At 39.6% G+C, this 20,559-nt stretch overlaps 1 protein-coding gene across 1 annotated transcript in view; it reads left to right on the plus strand.

Annotated features, from left to right (window-relative positions):
* The window catches only part of THSD7B (thrombospondin type 1 domain containing 7B), a 701,170-nt gene that overhangs the window by 255,383 nt on the left and 425,228 nt on the right, over positions 1 to 20,559 (plus strand). The window contains exons 7-8 of the mRNA XM_007456952.1: positions 12,618 to 12,809; positions 14,426 to 14,660. Coding sequence (XP_007457014.1) covers positions 12,618 to 12,809; positions 14,426 to 14,660 — 427 coding nt within the window. The remainder of the gene's footprint in view (positions 1 to 12,617; positions 12,810 to 14,425; positions 14,661 to 20,559) is intronic.

Consider the following 20,559-nt stretch of genomic DNA (forward strand, 5'->3'; position numbering starts at 1 on the left):
AAAATTTATCGTTTTAAAAGCAAACTGGATATGGCATCAAAGCACAGCCTATAAAGAAAAAGTTGACAAATGGGACTTAAGTTAAAAGTTTAGTTAAAAATGAAAAACTTCGCTTTGCAAGAGATACTCTTAAGAAAATGGAAAGAAGAACCACAGACAGCGAGCATATAATTGCATATCGCAAGTCTGATGAAGAACTTGTATCCAGAATATATACAGAACTCTCAAAACAATAATATGAGAACCAACAACCTGTCTTAGCTCCGGCTTCTGTAACAAAATACCATAGACTGGGTGACTTAAAAACTGACATTTATTTCGAACGGTCCTTGAAGTCCAAAATCATGGTTGATGTCAGACAGATTGATGTCTGGTGAGGGCCTGCTTCTTGGCTTGCAGACAGCCACTTTCTCGCTGTGTGCCCTTTCTTCATTTTCTCGTAAGGACACTAATCTCATAATGAGAGTCCCACTCTCATGACCTCATCGAAAACTAATCACCTCCCAAAGGCCCCACCTCCAAATACCATCACATTGGGGGTTGGAGCTTCAATATATGAATTTTGGAGTGATAACAAACATTCAATCCGTAACCCAATCCAATTTAAAAAATGAGTCAAAGATTTGAATAGACACTTACCAATGAAGATGTAGAAATGGCATATAAGGACATAAAAGGATGTTCAACATCATTAGTGATGAGGAAAATGCAAACCAAATTTACAGTGCATTACCACTATACTGCTGTAAGAATGATGAAAATTAAACAGGCAACAAAGAAGTTATCATGTCAAGTGATGGTAAGGAGACAGAGCAACCAGAAAGTCCATACATTGTTGATCAAATGAAAAATGGTATGGCCACTTTAGAAAACAGTTTGACAGTGTCTTATAAAATCTACACTTTGGGCTTCCCTGGTGGCACAGTGGTCGAGAGTCCGCCTGCCGATGCAGGGGACACGGGTTCGTGCCCTGGTCTGGAAGAATCCCACATGCCGCGGAGCGGCTGGGCCCATGAGCCATGGCCGCTGAGCCTGCGCGTCCGGAGCCTGTGCTCCGCAACGGGAGAGGCCCGCGTACCGCAAAAATAAATAAATAAATAAAAATCTACACTTAAATATGACCCGACAATTATCCTCCTAACCATTTACCCAAAAGAAATGGAAATTTGTATTTACACAAGACCCTGTATATCAGCTTTATTCATAATCACCAAACTGTGGAAACAACCCAGATGTCCTTCAGCAGAATAAACAAAACGTGCTATCTGCATGCAATGGAATACTACTTAGCAAAAAAAAAGAGTGAATTATTCTTTATACATGCAGCCATGTGGATGCATCCATCTCAAATGTACTTTGCTACAAAAGCTACATGCTGTGTAATTCCATTTTTATGACATTCTGGGGGACAAAAGTAAAACTATAGGGACAGAGAACAGATCAGCGTTTCCTGGGCATTAAGATCGGGGGCAGGGGTTGACACCGAAGGGGCATCACAAGGAAATTTTTGTGCTGATAGAATTGTTTTGTCTCTTGGTTTTGGTAGTGGATGAAATGTTCTATGCATTTTGTCAAAACCCATAGTACTGTATAGCACAAAGAGTGAATTTTGTTGTATATAAATTTTAAAATGAAAGGTGATGATAAATAATGGAAAAAAAGCAAACTGGCAGTATTTTTCATGCATGGACATTAATGAAGTTCACATTCCTGGACTTTGTTTTTCCATTTCTAGAAATTTATTCTTAGGAAAGCAGTCAATGATACAGTGAAGAATGTTCTTTGCAGTATTACTTATCACAGAGAAATTGAAAACATCTTAATTGTGCAATTAAAGTGAGGTAGTTAAATAAATCATAATATATTTCCCACTTATAGGCATCAAACTAATGTTCCTGTAGGTTAATTACAGAGAGAAATGATCATGCTTCACTGATATGTCAGTTTACTCTGTTGACTTCCCCAGTTTAACTTAAAAATATTGATTTTCAAACATTTGAAAACTTTTAGACAATTTGAAGTGCTTTCTAAAGCACTCCACATATTCAAGCTGGTCCAAATCCTTTTTCTTAATAGCTATATATATAGCTAGACAAGTAGATAGATGAAATGAGTAATATTATTTCTGCCTTTATAATCCTTTCAGTTCCTCTTATTTCTTTAGCTAAGACAAAATTGGGATGGAGAAGAAAGACAGTATCCTTGACTCCAATCATTTTCCTACTTGGAATGTCCTTTAGCTCCATTTTCACCAGTAATTAAAAGCTACATTATATATCAATGGTGCTTTGCAATTTCCAAAGTATTATTTTGCATTAGCCTCTTTGATCTATCATCAGACCTGATAATATAATCAAGGATGATAGCAGTCCCCCACCTCCTACTTACACAAGGCATCTGAAGCCTAAAAATGCTTAACCATTTTCTAGGGTCACATTTTGGTAAGTATTCAAGGCAGAACTGAAATCCAGATGTCACAACTCCTCATCAAATATTCTGCCCTTTATAATGCGCTGTTTATTTACTCCAAGATTTTCCCTTTTGAAGAAACATGTCTTGCATTACTAAGGGCACTTATTCCATTATTGTCATTCTGCATTCATCTTTTAAAAAATTATACAGAGTCTCTCTATAAAATTCTCATGAGAAGCAGGGTTTCCACACTAAGCAGATGTCCTCAAATTTTGTTCTGAGATATATCAGTGTGCTTTTCTTTTGGTGTCTGCTTCTATGCCTTCTCGGACAGGACCTCCCCACCCTATCACCACCCCACCCCGGTGCAACCTCACCAAATTTCTGAGCTACCTACTGTGTCCAAAATAGTTAGGATTATTATATCTCAAATACAAACAGACAGAACAAGTCAGTGCCCAAAAAATGAAATCTTGAAGCTCTTTTCGGAGACGAAAAACAGGTTTTGTATGCAAGAGCCAGGCATATGAAAGACAAGTGTTTTGTAAATTCCAAAGAGCTCCCTTCAGATATCAAGATGAGAGGCCAGAAGACTCAGAATATAGATTTAGCATAAGCCAGAATCCTGCATTGGCCAGTTTTCTGGATCAGAAAGGAGGAATCTAGGGAGGATGTTGAGAAGAGATACATGGACATGAGGGTCCTTGGCCCCATCTCATTCTGCACATGAAATGTTGGGCTGAGGAAATGAAAACTTATGGACATTTCAGATAGGTTAAAGGGAAAGCAAAAGCAGAGGGGCCGGTGCCTCATTCCCAGGTTTGAGACTGTAGGAAGAGCCTCTGCACACAGGGTTCCTTGCATCCCAACATAAAGTGATGGTATTGCTGTAGTGAAGCAGTGATGTGGTGTGTTGAGGCACAGAGTGGGTGTAAGCCAGCTGCTTATCACCCTCCCAACCTGGTCTCCCCAGTTTATTTATAACATGGGGGCGATCCTGAAATCATGCCCCACTGTGGGAAGTGGAGGTGTTGACTGCCCCAGGAAACTGGGACTAGCTTGGAGTCAGATCTAGGTGAGTATAAAGTGTATGGATTAGAAAATCAGAAGCTGTGACAGGGACCCTAGAAATTAGCAGAGGATGCAGATGCACCTTCAAAGACTAGGTAGTGATATGCAAAGACCAAGTTGATGGAAATAGCTCAGTAGGGAACCAGCTGAATTCAAAGGAGAATGTGCAACTTTGAAACAGACATTCCTCTTACACTCAGCTGCCACCCAAAGAGAAGGGACGAAAGGAGAGGGAGAAACGTTGAGAAACTGAGACTGAGTTAACTTTGAAAAGATTTAGTTTGATCATGAGGTGCTAAGTTACTTTAAATGGATATATTTCTGTTCCCCACCTCCTTCCCCAACTCCCATCTGGCCCTGGCTACCAAGCAGAAATTAGGGCTTGTAAGCAAATTGATGTCATTGTTAGAAAAAAAGAATTTTTTTTTCAAGGTCCCATTTTGGTAGGTGTCAAAAACACAACTACATAGTTATTTTTTTGTAAACCTAAGTGCGTAATTTTCAGACCTTTCCCACACACATAAAATAGTGGTTACTTCCCCCTGGAATGTGTGACTGAGACCAAGAAAATGTGACATTTCCCCACTGAGACAGTTTATTAGATTTTACCCGGATTTTTTTTTTTTTGAGCAATTGTAGTTTGCTCCTAAATCATATACTGTTTCTGCTGTTTTGCATCTTCTCTCACCCTGAGTAACACACAGGATTCATGAGCCAAAGGTATTGGGTTGCTTTACACTTGACTGATTCTCCGCTAGATCGGGTTTTGTGTAGCCGGCTACATATATTGTCCTGACAGTGAGTAGAAACAAGGCATGTCAATAAAGCACTGTATTTAAGAAATGGACTCTAGAGCCACGTTGCCGAGGTCCAAATTCAAGCTCCAGCATTTTACTTGTGTTTGGCTTTGGGCAGGTAGTTTTAATTTATCTAAGACTCAATATTCTCATCTAGATAATGAACATAATGGTAATTCTTACCTCATAGTTTTGTTGTGACGTCTAAATGAGTTGATATATGTAATTCACTTAATCACTAACATCTATTCTGTACAATATACATGTTTACTATTATTGATGCTTTTTTGTTTACTACTGTTGATGTTTAAATGAGTCAATAAATAGGTGTAAAATGTAACAATATGCTGGGTACATTCTAAGTGATCAGAGTGTGAGCTGCTATTATATTCTTGTATGCTGAGGAACTTCATATAGCTGGTCAGTTAGGCTTCTGAACAAACAACTCATCTGCCATTAGGTGCAATTTCAGCTAACTTCTGGCTTTTGTAAACATCTTTACCTTGGAAATATTGTTTTCTTATTTTTAGCTGTTATTATTGCTTTCCTAAAGTCTTTTCCTTTTAACATTTGAATTTTCCACTATGTTTATTTTAGCCTTTACACTTATGTTCTCTCTTTTTTTTTCCGTTTATCAACTATTAGCGTTTTGTTGTTTTTCACTTTGTGAGCATCCTTACATCATTATTATATTTTTTGCTTGTGTTTGTGTCATTTATATACTCATACATTGTACTGTTTTTGCTGAATGTCCATACCTGTTCCTCTTTGGTCTTGCATTCTATCTTAATCTTCCATCTCTCCATTCTGAACTCTCTTCATCTGCTTATCTTTTCTATTTTTGAAAAGTATTGCCCTATTCTGCCTCATCTTATGATGCAGTTCCTAGATAATCAAGGAACTGCTCACTCCTTTCGGCTTATTTTTTCCAATACTAAATTTACTGACTAGCTGCCAATGAATTGTATAGAATCCCTTCTATGTGGTTTGGCATCAGCTAAAAGTAATGTAATGAGAAAGACATATGTGAGATATGAACCAGGATGCAATACAGCAAAACAGTTAAGAATATAGCTTGTAATGTCTAACAGGTATGTTTTCTAGTTCTAGCTCAGACATGTACAAGCCGTGTGACTTTTTTTTTTTTTTTTTTTTAGAATAAAACTAAAGCAGGTAGATTTTTATAAAGGAATAGTTGAGACATCAAGTGTGATCGGGCTTTTTTTTTTTTTTTTAAGAAGATGTCGGGGGTAGGAGTTTACTTATTTATTTTTGCTGTGTTGGGTCTTTGTTTCTGTGCGAGGGCTTTCTCTAGTTGCGGCAAGCGGGGGCCACTCTTCATCGCGGTGCGCGGGCCTCTCACTGTCGCGGCCTCTCTTGTTGTGGAGCACAGGCTACAGACACGCAGGCTCAGTAATTGTGGCTCACGTGCCCAGTTGCTCCGCGGCATGTGGGGTCGTCTCAGACCAGGGCTCGAACCTGTGTCCCCTGCATTAGCAGGCAGATTCTCAACCACTGCGCCACCAGGGAAGCCTCCATGTGACTCTTGAGCAAGTATTTTTAACCTCTCTCTACCTTAGGTGTGACCATAGTACCTAACTAATGATGTCAATATGGATATTCAGTAGACAATATGGTTTGCTCAGAGTATAGCCCAGTCTGTGCTTTCCCAAACATCACATGCTGATGCCATTTTGTTATTGCAGTTGTTGTTTCTGATATTATAAATATGGTAATACTTTTTTTTTCCTTTCTTTTTTTTTTTTTTTTGCGGTAAGCGGGCCTCTCACTGCTGTGGCCTCTTCCGTTGCGGAGCACAGGCTCCGGACGCGCAGGCTCAGCGGCCATGGCTCACGGGCCCAGCTACTCCGCGGCATGTGGGATCTTCCCGGACCGGGGCACGAACCCATGTCCCCTGCATCGGCAGGCGGACTCTCAACCACTGCGCCACCAGGGAAGCCCTAAAAATGATAATACTTAACGTCAGATTTTTAAAAATTTGCCTTCCTATATGTGCAAACTAGATAGACAAATACACTTCAAATGGTAAAATCAGCAAGCAGAAACATTAATTGAATTGCTGGCATTGCATAGTTGCACATGGCTTCTGTTTAGCCCTTAGCTTTCTTTCATATTTTATTGGTCTGAAATATAAACATTTACTTAGCTGATTAGGGTCCCAGTCAGGAAGTGGCCAGAAGCTACTTGCATTTAGGGAGATATTTAAATTTAAAAAACGGCATTAAGTGCATATGAATTCCAGTAAATTTGCTATGTGCCATCGGTTGACATCCTACTCAGCTGTCGGCAGGTGCTTAATCAACGTTTATTGGCATTCTTTCCTGAGATTTAAATAGGACATAAAATTTTATGACATGTATTTCTGATAACTGCTTCATTATTTTCCATAGAGAGTGTAATAACACACAAGAGAAATATCGACAAAGTACCCAAATTGCTTTATTTTTGGAAGATAAGGTAGTTTGAAGTGTGTATAATGATAAAATGCTGGTCTCCTTTAAAAATATGACTGTAGATTTGTGGATATCTGGGTTTCTCTTTCTATTTTGTCTATAAGTTTTCTAATTTTGGACACTTACAGTATAGGTTAGAAAACTAAGAATTATAGCTGTTTGATCTATCACTACAAAAGAGAGATGGTAGCTCATAATATTAAATTCTAGTTCCTTAGGATTATAAAACAAAGAAAGCCACAGGGTATAGTATATAGCATAGGTATGGTTTAAACATTAGTTGATGTGGAAAGCCCAAAATCTGAAAGCTACATTAGTGTTAAATTTACATGGTTGCTTGACCAGTAGCCAAAGAGCGTCTGTCATGAGCTATTTATACTTTAAGTACCGTATACATTTGAACCAGAAAAAGAAGCATTTTTTAGGGAATCCTGAGTTTATTCATATGTTCAAGAAGGTTTCTCTCAGGTGGACCTAGAGATTAACATACTAAGTGAAGTAAGTCAGACAGAGAAAGAGAGACATCATATGATATCAGTTATATTTGGAATCTAAAAACAAATGATACGAAGGAACTTATTTACAAAGCAGAAATAGGCTCACAGACATAGAAAACACACTTATGGTTACCAAAAGGGAAAAGGCAGGGGGAGGGATAAATTAGGAGTTTGGTATTAACAGATATGCACTACTATATATAAAATAGATAACAAGGACCTACTGTATAGTACAGGGAGCTATATTCAATATCTTGTAATAACCTATAATGGAAAAGAATCTGGAAAAGAATATATATACATATATATATATATAATTGAATCACTTTGCTGTACCTGAAACTTCCACAACATTGTAAATAAACTATACTTTAAAAAAAAAGAAAAGAATCTTTCTTTCTCTCATCTAAGAACTGTTGTTTTTAGCCAGGAATTGGCAAGCATGAGAACAGTAGTATGAACTAGGGCCAGGCCCTAGTCTGGTCATCTATGCCAAGGTCTCCAGAATCACAGACAAACAAAACTGAGTGATGAATATGACCCTGGAATTCTATCCCTAGGTATATACTGAAAATAACTGAACTCAGGGACTCAAACAAGTATGAGTTTAGATGAATGGATAAACAAATCTTGGTATATATATACAATGGAACATTATTCCATCATAAAATGGAACAAAGTAGTGATACAACATGCATGAGCCTCCAGAATATTATGCGAAGTGAAAGAACCCAGATGCAAAAAATCACAACTTATATGATTCCACTGACATAAACTATTCAGAATAGATAAATCTGTAGAGATAGAACAGTAATTGGTGGCTGCCAGGGTCTGAGGGAGGAAGTAATGGGGAGAAACTGCTTAATGGGTAAAGGGTTTTACTTTGGAGTAATGAAACGTTTTGAAACTAGATAGAGGTGGTAGTTGCCAAAACATCGTGATTTACTAAATGCCGCTGAAGTGTTTACTCTAAAATGGTTAACTTTGGACTTCCCCGACGGTCCAGTGGTTAGGACTCCGCACTTCCACTGCAGGGGGCACGGGTTCGATATCTGGTCGGGGAACTGAGATCCCGTATGCCTTGCGGCCAAAAACTAATAATAATAAAAATAAAAAATAAAATGTTTAATTTTATGTAATGTGGATTTCACCATATTAAATTATTAAAAATTCGTGAGTGACAAGGTTGGAGCAGCACCATATCCCATATTTTCAGAATCGCAACTGGTTTAAATAAGTCTACTCTATGAGGAGAGAATGTGGAGTTTGTCATTATTGATCCCAGGGAGTGTGATGAGAACTGGAGTAATTTTAGAGTCTTCTTGAAAGATGAATTCAGTTTCCCTCTTAAATATACTCAATTTTTTGTAATATTAGATTTTAAGAGCTTGTGAAAATCACTTTTAATGACTAAGTTTTTGTCCCACATGCTGCTTTATTTTCCACACTTGCCTGAGATTTCAGTTGGTCTCATTGATCCATCCATGAAAATGAAAACAAGAAAGTATGAATACTCTTCTTTTGAAATGAGTTCTCTCTGTGCAATAGGAAGATCATTATTACCAGTGTAGATGGGCAGGTGAGGTTATTCAGGCTCAAGTGCTTTATTTTTGGCTCTTAAATGGTTTAGGTGAGCCACAGATAAATAAAGTGATCTGGATAATTATAAGCAGTCTTTATATATCATGTGAACTCATCTGTGAAGTTGTTGTTGGTTATTTGTACCCATATATGCACAGTAAAGCAAGTGCTTTCCATGGTTATGGCATAAGTATCTAGATTTTTTAGATCAAGAATGCCATTGGGTTTTGGCGGTGTACATCTTTGCAAACAACATTTTTTTTTCTTTCTTTCCTTCCTTCCTTCCTTCCTTCCTTTCTCTTTGTTGGGCCTTCATTGCTGCACGCAGGCTTTCTCTAGTTGCGGCGAGCGGGGCTGCTCTTCGTTGCGGTGCACAGGCTTCTCATTGCAGTGGATTCTCTTGTTGTGGAGCATGGGCTCTAGGCACGCAGTCTTCAGTAGTTGCAGCACGCAGGCTCAGTAGTTGTGGCTTGCAGGCTCTAGAGTGCAGGCTCAGTAGTTGTGGCGCACGGGCTTAGTTGCTCCGTGGCATGTGGGATCTTCCCGGACCAGGGCCCGGACCCGTGTCCCCTGCATTGGCAGGTGGATTCTTAACCACTGCGCCACCAGGAAAGCCCCAAACAACATTTTTTAAAAGGTTTTAAAGGTTCCTCTATATTGAGTCCTCCCTCTGTTGTTGGACACCTGCTGTGTTTGTTGTATAAGTGATTTCTAATCCTTAGACTATCTTTGAAAAGTAAGTGTTATTATTTCATTATTGCAGATGAGACAACTGAGATTCAAAGAAGTTAAGTGATATGCTCAAGAGGACAAGTAGTGCTGGGCTTCACCTTCAGATACTTAACTGTGTCTGTCTAGGCCACCTGTGACTAGGATCCCATCATGCAGCTTTTCTTTGGCAAGATTTCTTATAAAATAGCTCACACAAGAATTGAAGAGCTTGCCCATGACTATTAGCTTGGCTTCACTAAAGAATAACTTATCTGATTGCTCACATTTCCAAATTAGTCCATATCGACAAGCTATCAAAGTGTTGGTGGGAGTATTGACGTTTCACTGCACTGTGGAAATGGATATATCAGTCTATGGGAAAGCTTAGGTTTTAAAAAGCATCCCAGCACCGGAAGTGAATACTAAGGGTGCTGAGTGATGGATGACTGGGGAGGAAGTTAAATTTAGGTCACGGGAAACCTGAGCATTTGGGAATTGAAGGGAGGCGAAAATAGAACAAAATTGGTGTGTCAGTCTAAGTTATTCAGAATTTGATGTCAAACAACTCTTCCAACCTGGGCTTCCTCTTCTCCTCAGGCAGCTTCAGGATTAACTGTCTTCCACATACCTTGTATTTTCCCATCATTATATCTTTGTTGACAGTTGCATTGACTGGCATGCCCTCCTTGATTGCCACCAATTCTCACCCTGTCTCTTTCTCCTTGTTGAAAGCCTTCTGTTCTCAGACTAGTTCCCCAGAGGTCCTTCTCTTCCCTAAATCACTACAGCACTTCTTTATTTAAAACACACATTTGCAACTTGACATTTACTTTTGGACTAGGTTTTATCTTTATGTATTTATAGCTCATCTCTGTTATTAATCATGAGTTCTAGGGGGATAAATTGTAGTACCTTCACTTATATTTATCCCATTATATGCCTTGGACATGGTGTATGCTCATCAAATAGTAGTTGATAATTTTGTAACTCTTGAAGGCAGTGTTTTCTCAAAACATGTTAGTAAAAATACCATTTCTGGGAGAGGTGCTCCCTAAAAAAGGATGGCCTTTGGTCAAATAAGACTGAAAATTACTACATACCATTTCCATCGAAGGAAATTTACATGGCAATTGGCATTTTCAACACACACTACTCTCCAGTGGTGAGACCAATTTTACTATTTTAATCTAGGACGTCTCAGCTTTCCCCCCACTGGTTAAAGTAAGAATTCTTCAAATATCTCTTATTCATCAAAATGTTCTTTGCAAGACACTGCTTTAAAGTGTTTTTCTATAAAAAATTATCCTCATAATATTCACAGATGTGGAAATTGAATTTTTATTAAATGAAGTTTGTATGTTTAGTTTGACCTGCCTACTTCTGTACTTGGGAAAGCACTCCCCCTAAGCTGTATTGTGTGTGTGTGTGTGTGTGTGTGTGTGTGTGTGTGTGTGTACGCACACACACGTCCATGCACGTCCGTGTGCATGTTTGCATGTACTATACAGTGTGGACTCAACCTGAAAATAGATTGAGACTGAAAAGAGAGTTATTGGAACTGGTCTTTCAGCTCGATTATCTACTAGAATCTCCATTACTTCTCATAATATGCTTGAAAAGCTTTACTTGTACCTCAAGGGCAATGAGCCTGACCTCATTTACAAATACGAATGCAGATCTTAGGAGGGCACTGGCTTCTCCGCCATGCAGTCTTGCTTACTGTCAGCTTGTTTTATTTACTTCCTCTGAAAAGGAATATCCGTCTCTTGGAATTAGATACAATATGTCTAATGGGAAAACCAGAATTTTTGGAGTCAGAAAGTTTTCATTTGCTTCCCAACTCAGGCCTGTGTGACCCTGAGCAAGTTTTCCTTCCAGAGCCACTGACTTCTCATCTGTAAAAGAAGATGGGTCAACCCTGTCTGTAAGAGCATCTTATAAGGACAGTGCCTGGCACAAGGGAGATACTGCATAAATATTAGTTATTTTTTGTGTCAGACAGATTATGACAGGAGAATTCCATGGGCATAAAGTCACAAAGACAAAACTACCTGTCTCCTAGAGTTGCCATTCCACATTTCATGTTGTTGCTTCAAACCATAAATGGTTTTACTGTTCTTCATGTCTTCTGTATTTATGAGGTGACTGTGAATGGGTGGGGGGCATAGTAAGAGTTGAACTGTTATCTATAAAGAAGAATATTTGAATTCTAAAAATGGTGAATAAGTAACCTAAAAGAGAGCTTAGAAGAAAATCATTGTAATCATTTGAGATATGGAAAAGCAACTTAGAAATGATCCCCTTAGTCTTGTCTGTTATTGATAATTGTAAAACTCCATCCCCCATTATCATATATACGTGTGTGTGTGTGTGTGTGTGTGTGTGTGTGTGTGTGTGTGTATTTTGGTTGGACTAATTCATCACATCATTCAAAGAGGGAATAGATTAGGGAAAATTTTGGACTTGCTTTCAACTTTTATCTCAACACATTATATAATTTTAGCCACAGATTCATTTCCATTGTGCACATTTACCACTGTGCACAAACAGAATAAAAGTATCACTGTGTGATAATCTCGCTTAAGGATACATATTTGGAGGTGAAAACACCCAATAAAAAATTAGACTGATAATTTGTGGGGGGCTGCTGAATAGATTGCTCAACATAAATTGTGGTTTTCAGGCCAAAAGACTCCTCTGACTCCCATTTTGCAGAAATACATGCTGTTACACATGGTGTCCATAGCATGTCAATCCTGTCTGTCTCCAGCCATCCACGGCTAAATTGTTCCTGAAGGAAGCCCACTTGTCCCTGGGAAGGATTACAAATGGCAGTTTTGATGCTGTATCTACCTTTCTAAATGCCAAATTATCTCCTGACAGTTTTTCTTGAAATAAATATTATGAACGGCTGAAAAAAATAATCAGTTTTTTGCACGTTATTGGTTTAGAGACACCAAGTGAAGTCTTCTAAGCTAAACTGAAGTAATAGAGGAAGCAGTGAACCTAAATGTTCCTGGGACTGGCCTCGATTTTGCATTAATCGACATCTGTCTTGCTCTGGTTGACTACAGGAGAAGATGTATCAGGGACTCTCTGCCCAGCATCTCCTCCTCCTGAAGAGATGGTGTGTGAAATTCCCTGCCGGATGGATTGTGTGGTGAGCGAGTGGACAGAGTGGTCATCTTGCTCCCAGTCTTGTTCAAATAAAAACTCCGATGGGAAACAGACCAGGTCAAGGACTATCCTGGCATTGGCTGGAGAAGGTGAGTAATAGGAAAGGCTTCTGTTCCCTAAATCCAAATGAACAGTTTGCTTTCCATGCATGCCTTTTCTCTCTAATCCTCTAGTTTATCTATGCTGGGTTCCCATATGTATATGACTTGTTTTAGCCCATACTATGTACAGGCCACGGCAATCAGGTGGATGTCAGTTTTCATTATACCTTTTTAGGGAAGGAAACAAGGCTTGGTTGATACACATCCAGCTTCAGATTGCTCATGCAGTTGGGAACATAATTGGAATATGTCTGGTAAAACGAGTTCTAGATTAGGAATCAAGAGACATGGCTTCTTGACTGGGAGCTGCCACTAACATTGGCAGACTACCTGATCTGTATGTCCTCATTTCCTGCTCTGTCAGGCTGGCATGTGGTGAGAGGGAAAAAGATGAAGGCTGTGAAAATGGCTTTAAAGAAGCTAAAATGTGCTATGGGGTTATAAACGGGTGACTTCAGAACAGATTAGAGGAGCAGCTGTTCCTGTCATTTAAAGCAATGGTCTCTGTCCCCAGACACATACGTCATTTCATTTCTTTCAGGCCCTCCCTTGGCTTCATCTGCTGACAGCTCAGCTGAGACAGCAGAGCAATATGGCCACTGGCTTTGAGGGACTCCTTTTTAGACAAGATTCTGTCTGTGGTCCTAAGAAATGGGGCCAGGGTCAAGAGCAATGAAAATTTTCATATTCTTAAAGTGCAGTGGCCTCCCCCTCTTGTCTGTTATATTTCTGGAAGGAGAAAAAAGTCAATATAATGGGGAAAAAAATAACAAGAATAACAAAACTAAGGTCACAAGTCTTCCCAAGCATTTGGCCCACTGAATAAAACATTGTAGTGTGGGAGAGTAGGAAAAAAGTCAATACTTTAGATAAATACCAGTTTTGACATGGATATAAAATTGTGAAAGAAAAGATAGTAATGAAATCTGATTGTCTGACTCACCCGAGAGTATAAGGCTGCACATTTGTCTGGTCTCCCTGCCAGTGTATAACACATTGTCAGATATTATTTCAGAGTTTAAGGATGGGCTCTCTCCTGCCAAACTTTAAGAGAGATTTCTGGATTTCTCAAACTGCAGTAAAATGCACTGCTTAAGGGAGGATGGATGTCTTAAAGTGGTTCTCTGAGAAACATAATACTGTCTTAGGAAAGAGAGACCATATGTAGGTAATGTGTGTGTGTGAGTATTTGTGTTTGATCTTATATCACTTCAAGGTCATGGGCTATTATATCTAGCTGACTAATTTATGTAGACATAATCATATTAAAATAAAAGCAGATTTCTTTGGAGTTTATCTCAGAGATACATGATGCAGAGGTGAGCAGTAGAATCAATTGATTTTTAAAATCTAATTGGCATACCGTTGCCTGTTATTGAGGAGAGAAGGGTGCAATGTATTGTCCTCAGGACAAAAGAACCATGATCATAGCGTCAGAAACGGGGTGCGGTGGCCCAGGCCTTTGGAAGATTGTTTCAAAATGCTGTCTTTCTAGACCACTAAAACAGTAAAAACAACAAAAAATAAGAATGGCAGTAACAATAGCAATAGCAACATGGTAATAACAGCAACAACTGTATTCTTTTTTATTTTGATTTTTGCAGGTGGAAAACCATGCCCCCCTAGTCAGGCCCTCCAAGAATATCGTTTGTGCAATGACCATTCCTGTATGCAACTCTACTGGGAGACATCAGCTTGGGGCCCGTGTTCCGAAGACACCTTGGTAACTGCCCTTAATGCAACCATTGGCTGGAATGGAGAAGCTACGTGTGGTGTGGGCATTCAGATGCGGAGGGTCTTCTGTGTCAAGAGTCATGTGGGACAAGTGATGACAAAAAGGTATTATCAATAATTAATTGAAAGTGCATAGGGCTATTGCATAGTTGAGTATTTTTAGTCAGAAACATTTTTCATGCACTGAATATGTCTCAGTCTGTGCTAGAGTAAGAGATTTTTGTTTTGTTTTATTTGACTCTTAAAGACTAAAAAATGTTCCTCAACCAAAGGTGGATGCTTTTTTGTTATGTATGCATTAATTAATGGAGAACAGTAAATATAATGCCCACAAATATTGAATCTGCTTGAGTAATCAAACTTTCTAGAGCTGATATCAATATTTTGGGCTCTTTTTCAATCACATAAAGACTAGGTCCACAAGAAGGTAGGTCATGCACTTTGAAAATATGGGGCCGTGTTATACTGTTCTTTAGATCTCATGGACCTTGTCTGCAGTGAGCGATAAATCCATATAGACATTTTGAATGGACTAATCCATGCCTGCAAGTAGGTTTACAATCTCATACCTGCTATACTCTGCACATGGAGATGTAAATTTTAAAAAAACTGTAGGAGAATTTGGACATGAGGACTAGGATATAGATATCAAAAAGGGTCAGGAACAATTGCGAGAGATAGAGGAAAAAGAGTAATTAACTGGAGAACTCAGCTGTGGGAGTTTCTTCTCCCACATAGACCAAATGAGAAGGCATAACTCTTCCTCAAGTCCCTGCAGGAAGGCTCATGGAAAAGAAAATGTAAGGCACCTAAGTTATATACTGAGACTGGGTAACTGGCCTGTCCATAGAGATTTCCAAGTGGCCATGTTTGAACTAGTTCCCTTCAAGTGATGAAAGACCCCAACTCCAGCCACAGTAGTGGTGGGTCACCAGGATGGGCTGGTGCAAGCTTTGGTCTAGTGTCACAAGCTAGGCAACTTAGAGCTGTTTCCCAGGAATCTTTAAGTTAGGAAAATGAAACCCTCTCTTCTTTCTATTCATGATGTTCTAAGTATATGGGTGGAGAGTTGCCATAGCCACGGTCATGCCTGGTGGAAAAAGCAGGAGGAGGGAGTAAAGCTGATGCTCAGAAAGAGGCAGAAACTGAAGCAGAACAAATTCTGGCAGCATCAAGCCCTGGTCCCAGCCCCGCTAAGTGCACTCCTGCCTTTCCTGGCAACATAGGCAACTACATTTGCTCTTCTGCCTAATTCAGTCCAATTTGTGTTGCTGTCATGGGCAACTCAATCACCTGATTAATTTCATCTTGGGGTCCCCATGATGACGGGCTCTGGGCCTTATCCACACTGCTATGGACGCTACTTCAGCTGTGTGTAAGGAAAGTCATAGAAGCTCAGTTAAGGAAATGAACTGCTAACGGCAGATATAGGGCAGACTGGCTAGATACTGCTGGTTTTGGAGCATTTGATGAGCAGGTGGCTATGAAAATGCAAGGGAAGATGACTATGACTTGAAGTGAAGCACAGTCAGTAAGACTTCCTCGTTTTCTCCTCCTAAATGTGGCTTCCAGAGGGCTGGGGCTGGATAGTCTTCATTGTTGCCACTGCAGATTTTAGAACAGTATCTGGCATGTAGCTATCGTCCATCAACATTTTTAGAAGTCGTGAATTAATTAGACCTGTGTGTAGGAAAGTAAAAGGGTTTGACGGGGAATGGATATGAATTGCAGAAGTTTGAGAAGCTGACGTTTATCCTTTGCTTTAAGAAAAAATATTTTATCTACCATGATAAAGTTTGGCAAAGGGGACTGCCTTGAAGAGTAATGAACAGATCATACGTATGACCTTCTGCTCTTATTAACTCATAAATGTTATTTCTGCTTTAGCATCCAACTCTAACTTGCTTGTGATATTTTTGGAGCATCAATTTATATCACTTGTGTGTTTCAACTTACCTGGTATCCATAATACCATGTGGACCGATTGGGTCAATGGGCCGATATAGCCAAACATGGACAATAATGTTTGCATATCACTTGGATCAGGTGACAATCTAATTCATGGGGTTATGGTACAATCCTAAAAGGCTTATGAAGATACTATGCAGACAAGAGAACTCCTTTTATCTTGAGAAGCACTGCAGCCCTGATAATGTTCATTTTTATGATGTAAATTTGCAACTGCTTAAAAAAAGATGCATGAAATATTAGCTTGAATATACAAATAGAAATAAATATAGCTTAGGTATAGGAATAAATGCTATGTGAAATGCAGCAAATTATTATTCTTTAGAGTGATGAGAAGATTTAGCATTCCTGAAGTCTCATCTTCTCTCTTCCACAAAACTTTTACCTCTGAACCACAACAGGAAAAACCCACTTGATATGAATGTCATTAGGTTTTTTTCTTAGTAAAGAAGCATTAAAATTGAGACTGACAACTACCAAATACATTATCCTCACACTTTAAAGGCTATTTGGACATGAGGGGATGGGTTAGGTGTTCAGATAGCCCTGTACCTCCTCGTCTAGCCTCATGATTACATTGAATGACAATTTTTGATTAAAGTCTCTGAGCCCATCAGCTTATACAGATGTTAACTTAATGATATTTTGTGACCAGAAAAACCACAGGGCCAGAAGTTTATAGTTTAAAGCATAATTCACAAATGCATATGCTTTTATTTGATAATCTACATAAGTAAGACTAAAATATTATTACAGTGAATAACCTCCAGTTTTACTTGGTTTTCCAACATAGAAAAATGAATTGCACAGATGTTTTCCCTAACACACACACACACACACACACACACACACACACACACACAGAAAGACATTGCTGATTACTTTTTGCACTTTTAATGAGGCTGGAGACTTAACAACCTAGTTTTAATTCTTACTGTATGTCTCCAAATGATCCTGCTAAACTAGAGGAGCCTGCATTGACTTAAGTAAAGTTAATTAAAATTCTTGAGGTTAATGAGATTAATTGAGCTAAGAAAATAATACCTAGTGTCCAGTGAAGCACATAGTGAAATAGTGAGATTATCAGCAAGAGAAAGTATCCTTTGCCTTGCCCTTTCAGAATAATATGCTTTTGCTCTTTTTTATGTGAAAGCTGTTGCAGTGGAAAAAATTTCCCTCCATTTGTGAAATCCTTGGGGTGAGGGTAATGGCAATAGAAAGAGGAAAGAAAAAGAAAATATCCTAAAGGAAGAGCAGCTTTCACAGTAGAAAAAAGAAGCATGTCTCCATGGATTGGATGGGCTATCGTAATATGTTTTATCTCTAAACCCACTGCACGGGGATGCACAGAATTCCTTGCAAGTTCTTGCTTCCCAGGGTTGGTGTTCTGGTTTCCATGTAATTGTATAGGTGAGAATGTTACCATAGCATAAGTAGTAGAACTGATCATATCAGAAAATGAGGACTAGCTAGGGCACAACTCAAACAGGAGTGAGAGCTTGTTGGGATATTTGGGGGATTTTGTTTGGTTTTGTTTCACTACCCAAAGTTTATTTTTTCAGTTGTAGTGTGCAAAAAAAAAATAATAAAGATTAAAATCACACAACTCAAAGCCATCCAAAGGTCGTGTAAAACACTTTCTGCCTTTCATGGGAAAACGCTGGGCATTTGGTGAGATATAGTAATGGCGAGCTCCGTTTACACATTTAATGTTTAAAAAGTTGGCAGGTTGAGATGGTCCCTCAGTCCCTGGGTTGGAGGACTGCTCCCGGAGATGTAGCACAGTGTCTGCCTCATGATTATGGACACATAACTGAGAAATGGCAGTTATGTAGCTCAGTTTGATGCATTTTAGCACAGGAACTAAAACCTACAGCGTGACCAAGAGGCAGTCATTATGAAATACTCCAGTGCAAGTCCAGGAAAATATATGTGTTGAAATGAAGTGTATTCACCCTTTTAGCAAGAGTGTTGCCAATCTAGAATCAGAGTGTTGCACAAGAGCAGGAAGTATAAATTATGACAAAAGGCAAGAAGCCATACTGTGTTTACTCACTAAAACACGAATCCATATGTTACCCTCCTTTTTAAGGCTTCAATTTTGTTTTGAAAATGGCTGGATAAATTTGCCTAATATTCCCAGAGATTTGTCTTCAGCCTCCACCAGCATAGAATACTTGTCAATCATTCACTTACTGTTACTAAATACTTACACAGCATTAAGATCTGGTATTTTTAAGATATGGTATGAGATGGAATTCTACCATCAAGGCATTCAAAATTAGTGTATGTGTAACGCATGCCCATGTGCATGCACACACGCACAAACACACACACACACACACACACACACAGAAAACCAGCAACGCAGAAGATATCGAAAGCTTTTTTAATTTTTTTTAGTCAGTGACAATAAACAATACAGAAAATAAACATTATAGTGTTTAGAAGTGGAGGACACATAAGTTGCTAATAGTCAAGGAGAGTATGTTTGGAGATTAAGAGTAATTTTAGGAAAATTAGAAACGTGATGATCCGAACCAAGATGGCAGAGTAGAAGGACGTGTTCTCATCCCCTCTTCTGAGAACACCAGAATCACAACTAGCTGCTGGACAGTCATCAACAGGAAGACACTGGAACTCACCAAAAAAGATACCCCACATCCAAAGACAAAGGAGAAGCCACAATGAGACAGTAGGAGGGGTGCAATCACAGTAAAATCAAATCCCATAACTGCTGGGTGGGTGACTCACAGACTGTAGAACAATTTTGCCACAGAAATCCACCCACTGGAGTGAAGGTTCTGAGCCCCACGTCCGGCTTCCCAACCTGGGGGTCCGGTAACGGGAGGAGGAATTCCTAGAGAATCAGACTTTGAAGCCTAGTGGAATTTGATTGCCGGACTTCGACAGGACTGCGGGAAACAGAGACTCCACTCTTGGAGGGCACACACAAAGTAGTGTGCACATCGGGACCTAGGGGAAGGAGCAGTGACCCCATAGGAGACTGAACCAGACCTACCTGCTAGTGTTGGAGGGTCTCCCGCAGAGGCGTGGGGTGGCACTGTCTCACCGTGAGGACAAGGACACTGGCAGCAGAAGTTCTGGGAAGTACTCCTTGGCGTGAGCCCTCCCAGAGTCTGCCATTAGCCACACCAAAGAGCCCGGGTAGGCTCCAGTGTTGGGTTGCCTCAGGCCAAACACCCAACAGGGAGGGAGCCCAGCCCCACCCATCAGCAGTCAAGGGAATTAAAGTTTTACTGAGCTCTGCCCACCAGAGCAACAGTCAGCTCTACCCAACACCAGTCCCTCCCATCAGGAAACTTCCACAAGCCTCTTAGATAGCCTCATCCACCAGAGGGCAGACAGCAGAAGCAAGAAGAACTACAATCCTGCAGCCTGTGGAACAAAAACCACATTCACAGAAAGATAGACAAGATGAAAAGGCAGAGGGCTATGTACCAGATGAAGGAACAAGATAAAACCCCAGAAAAACAACTAAATGAAGTGGAGATAGGCAACCTTCCAGAAAAAGAGTTCAGAATAATGATAGTGAAGATGATCCAGGACCTCGGAAAAACAATGGAGGCAAAGATCGAGAAGATGCAAGAAATGTTTAACAAAGACCTAAAAGAATTAAAGAACAAACAAACAGAGATGAACAATACAATAACTGAAATGAAAACTACACTAAAATGAATCAGTGGCAGAATAGCTGAGGCAGAAGAACGGATAAGTGACCTGAAAGACAGAATGGTGGAATTCACTGCTGTGGAAAAGAATAAAGAAAAAAGAATGAAAAGAAATGAAGACAGCCTAAGAGACCTCTGGGACAACAAGAAACACAGCAACATTCACGTAATAGGGGTCCCAGAAGGAGAAGAGAGAGAGAAAGGACCAGAGAAGATATTTGAAGAGATTATAGTCGAAAAGTTCCCTAACATGGGAAAGGAAATAGCCACCCAAGTCCAGGAAGCGCAGAGAGTCCCACACAGGATAAACCCAAGGAGAAACATGCCGAGACACATAGTAATCA

Source organism: Lipotes vexillifer, unplaced genomic scaffold, assembly GCF_000442215.2.
Source record: "Lipotes vexillifer unplaced genomic scaffold, Lipotes_vexillifer_v1.1 scaffold1211, whole genome shotgun sequence".
Lineage (NCBI taxonomy): Eukaryota > Metazoa > Chordata > Mammalia > Artiodactyla > Lipotidae > Lipotes > Lipotes vexillifer.